This window comes from Nematolebias whitei, chromosome 17 (assembly GCF_014905685.2).
Source record: "Nematolebias whitei isolate Nwh7 chromosome 17, NemWhi1, whole genome shotgun sequence".
NCBI classification, from domain to species: Eukaryota; Metazoa; Chordata; class Actinopteri; order Cyprinodontiformes; family Rivulidae; genus Nematolebias; species Nematolebias whitei.
The window spans coordinates 32,876,639-32,881,216 of NC_056514.1; the positions used below are offsets into that span (position 1 = coordinate 32,876,639).

At 35.7% G+C, this 4,578-nt stretch overlaps 1 protein-coding gene across 1 annotated transcript in view; it reads right to left on the reverse strand.

Annotated features, from left to right (window-relative positions):
- Positions 1 to 3,364, reverse strand: part of LOC119423522 (thrombospondin-2-like) — a 21,401-nt gene extending 18,037 nt beyond the window's left edge. The window contains exons 1-2 of the mRNA XM_037690920.1: positions 3,310 to 3,364; positions 3,083 to 3,222 (exon numbers count right to left, since the gene is read on the reverse strand). Coding sequence (XP_037546848.1) covers positions 3,083 to 3,222; positions 3,310 to 3,364 — 195 coding nt within the window. The remainder of the gene's footprint in view (positions 1 to 3,082; positions 3,223 to 3,309) is intronic.
- Positions 3,365 to 4,578: the final 1,214 nt, after the last annotated feature.

A 4,578-nucleotide genomic window follows, 5' to 3' on the forward strand; every position in this document is an offset into this window, starting at 1 on the left:
TAGTAGTAGTAGTAGTAGTAGTAGTAGTAGTAGTAGTAGTAGTAGTAGTAGTATAGTAACAGATAGTAGTAGTAGTAGTAGTAGTGGTATAGTAACAGATAATGGTAATAGTAGTAAAGCAGATAAACATTAAATTTACATTTGGTGATAGTAATATATTATAATATTAATAGTAATATAGTAATGGAGTAGTAGTAGTAGAAGTAGTAGTAGTAGTAGTAGTAGTAATAGATGGAAACTAGTAGTAGTATAGTAGATGAGCATTAGATTTACCATTATTAATAGTAATGGATTATAGTATTATTAGAAATGTAGTAGTAGTAGTAGTATAGTTATAGATAGATAGATAGATAGATAGATAGATGATAGTAGTAGTATAGTAGATAAACATTAGATTTACCATTAGTAATAGTAACTGATTATAATGTTAATATTAATGTAGTAGTATAGTAGTAGTAGTAGTATTACTATAATAGATAAACTAGATTTACCATTAGTAATAGTAATAGATTATAATAGTAATATATTAGTAGTATAGTAATAGATAGTATTAGTAGTAGCATAGTAGATACACTTTAGATTTACCATTAGTAATATAAATAATTTACTGCAAACCTCTGTGGCCTTCTTGCAGAAAATTATTGCATTTTAAACCTTTTGTGTAAAAGAAAGCATCTCCTGCTGCTGTTGTCACAAAATTATCTCAATATTTAATCCAGTCACGCAAAAAGTTGTTTAATTATCTCAAAATTCACATTCTAACCATAAAAAGTAATACATTGTTAAAAATAGCTAAACTTTTTCTAAATTAATTGGTTCCAAACAAATTTTCATCCATTCTTTGTACCTGACCAAATACCTTTACAATACTATTTAAATTTTATAAAATGTTTGTGCAGTTGAACCAAGATCGATCACTGAGGCGTGTTCATTAAAAAAATATTTCTTGCACTCTCAATTAGATTTTTCACTTTTGTCAGACGTTTAAGTGATCGATGTAGAAAAATTAATCAACAAGACTCTGCTGTGATGTAATGCTTAAAAATAGTCTCAGCTTAAAACGAAATGAGCCAAAAGTTATTTTAAATTAAAAAAGTGACAAGACTTTAAATGTATATGATATATATTAAACATTCACTTTCTGTAACTATTACAGCTTTACACTAATTTTTAAATAAACTTAGATACTTTTATTTTAATGTTTTATTAATTTAACTTCATATTGTTTATTAGATATTTATTAAAATCAGACTATAGTCAGAAAGAAATCACTTGTTTTTGCACACACGCTGTAAATATTTTAGAAAATATTTGTATGAATGATTGTGAGATTTTAGATTAATATTAGTTAAATAAAATATGTGCAATTTTACACTATTTGGAATCATAAAAAGTAGGAGATTAGTAGGAGATTTTAAAAGAAAGATGTATTTACCTGCACATTTCATAGAGAATCTTTTTCAAAAACTCTCAAGAAGATATTTTTTCCTGCAGTTTTTAATTATTTTTCACTTAGGTGGTTTTCATTGTGTAAATATTGTGATTATTTTTTTGTCTTGCAGCGAAACAAATAATTTACAAAAAAAAATTTCTTTATTTCATTTCGAACAGTTAAAATATCAACTAAACAAACAAAAGCATAAATAAAAACAAATATTTCCACCAAAATATTCTATTAACAAAACAAAAATGTACGAAAAGGGAGCAGGAAGAAGCAAAGGCTTTTCCAGTCCTGTCCCTATTTACATGCAAATTCTAAATCAATATATACATAAATACCCATACATGCATATGTAATTGTATATGCATGTGTATTTATGTATTTATGTGAAACGTATCAAAACTAAATAACTTATTGTAACATCTGAATATTTACATTCAGCAAAAGTCGTTGTCAAAATTCCCTGCAGACAGACAAATGTACGAGTCATTCTGAATTCTACCATTTAATTAGTTTTAATATTTACCTAATTTTTGGCATTTTAAAGTGAGGTTCTGTAAAAAATAAAGTTGCTTAATAAAATACATTTTCATTCATGTATGACACTGTAGTGTCATAACTTGTGAATAATTGCCAAAAAAATAATAAATAAATAAAAACAACAACGGCAATATCCATGGAAGAGCCATTTGGGATCAAGAAATCAAACTGTTTTGATGTATTTGTACATATTTATGCTGATTTGTTGGATAAAGTATGCAAATAAAAAGATTTGGTTGAAACTCTAAACCAGGGCTTTTCAACTGGTGGCCCGCGGGCCATTTCCGGCCCGTGGGTGACTTCAATCCAGCCCACTTTTAAGAAAATAAAAGTTTGCTGTTGTTCTTTTTGCATTTATGAGTAAATGCAATAAAATAAACAAATTTAAACAGTAACAGATCATTGTAAACTTTGGTTTATTTACACAATGATTTTAATCACTGTATGTCCGGCCCCCGAGTTGTTGGCTTTCAGAACATGTGGCCCCCTGAGCAGTTCTGTTGAATAGCCCTGCTCTAAACTCCTTAACGTCTTCTCAGTTGTCTAATTACCCCAAATTTGTTTACCTATAAGGATCAAAACCAGCCAAATGTACATCAATCAAGTTTCCACTGGGTTTTATGAGATTCATCCGAATGCTTTGTTTACATTAAGTGCAGACCTGCATTTCAAAATAGCAAAACAAAAAAATCAGGTAAACTATTGGAGTAAACGCTCTCAAACTGCACCAGTTCAGGTTCAGGATGATCTTCTTTATGTTTGGTTACATATTTGTTATGAGTACATTTAAGCCTACTTCAAAGTGCATGAAATATCCCTTTAAGCACGTTGTGCATTCAGTCAAACAGAACCAGACTTGCATGATGTTTCTCTATAAACAAAGGAGTAACAAAAGCAGAGCAAATGAATAAATACATTTGTATTTCAGGTTAGTGTTGTCCGACCTTAAAAACAAGATTTTCACTTTTTATGTTTTGCATTTTTAAACTGGTAAATAGGTTTGAAAGTAAGATTTATTAATTTTTTTAATTGCAGCCAGCGCAGCTGTTTTTGTTTTCGGTTTTAGCTGTAAATAATATACGTCCAATCAGGTGGTCTTACTACTCTCTCCAGGTCCTCCAGCAGGTTGTTGGTGACAATCCGCAGACCCTGGATCTCTGTGATCAAATCCACAAGCTCATCGCACGGATGACGACACATTTCTGACGAGCCGTTCCTGTAGATCTTTGCGCCGCTCGCACCTGCAGAAAAGCCACGAGACGGTTCGCTCTGAGCTGGATTATCTGCGCAGAGACGCAGGTGTGTCTGAACGCAGGTGTGTGGTTTACCTGCGCACACGGCTGCTGCACACAGGGGAATTAAAAGCCACGTCCGAGGCCACATCCCTGCTCACAAACGAATCGCACACGCTCTGCCATTAGACGCATTAAGCATACATCACTCCAGACAGCGAGCCAAGTCTGCCTCCCACCAGATAAAACACAAAGATGGAGACAAAGAGGGAAATTAACCTTGCATACCTGCGTAGTCCTCGCAGCTTCGCCTTTCTCCACAGCTGGTAGGCTCGTCCTCGCTGCAGCTCCACGGGGGCTCTAATGGAATGCCTGCCTCCTTTTCCTTAAAATCCTTGTTTGCTCGTCTCCTTATTCCCTTCCCACCTTGGGATCCAGCAGAACAGCCTCCACAGTAATTTGTCGCTGAAGCATCCAAACAGCTGAAACCTGAGGGCAGAACATGTGAAACTTCTCTCCAAAGTTTGGCGCTTATGTATTCGTTTTGGTGTGTGTGTGTGTGTGTGTGTGTGAGTGAGAGAGGCGCGAGCTGGAGCCATTTATTACTCGTCTGTCTGGCAGTGAATTGACTTGCATATCTCCCAGAGATCTCAGCGAGACCCAGCTGGATGGACAGAGCTGTGTAGTCGATGCAAGTTTCCCAGACGCATCATTTACCCCATTCACTCCCCAAACTGAGACTCTCACACACACACACGCACGCACGCACGCACGCACGCACGCACGCACGCACGCACGCACGCACACACACACACACACACACACACGCACGCACACACACACACACACACACACACTTGTGTTGCACAAGTTTTCCTACATTTTCAGAGCAATAATATTGGCATTAGCATAAATCTTGTGCGCAAACCAAAAGTCTCAATTGGACTGTTTTTGTGTGCGTTTCAACAGTCTGTCTCGAATCTTTCTCAAAATATAAATAAATAAAATAAAAGCAAATTGATGGATTTCAGAAACATCTTTTCCTCTCGAGCTCTGCGTTTGGTCCTCTCCCTGCTGAGTCAAAAAGGCATCATCGTCCTGAATCATATTTTCCATTTGCAGCCTCCACTTGTGGAATAATGAATCTCACAGATGTGTGCACACACGCGTGTGCTCGGGCCCATGCACACACACACACACATTGCCTACAGACTCTCCACTTCCAGGTACAAACATTTCAGCAGACAAGGAACACACAACATGTTTCTTTTGGAGACGTTTCAGTGCACGAGATGCTGGGAGCAGGTGCTGTCACGGCGCTGGGAGTAAAAGAAAGTCCACATGTAATAAAGATCTGAGGGGACG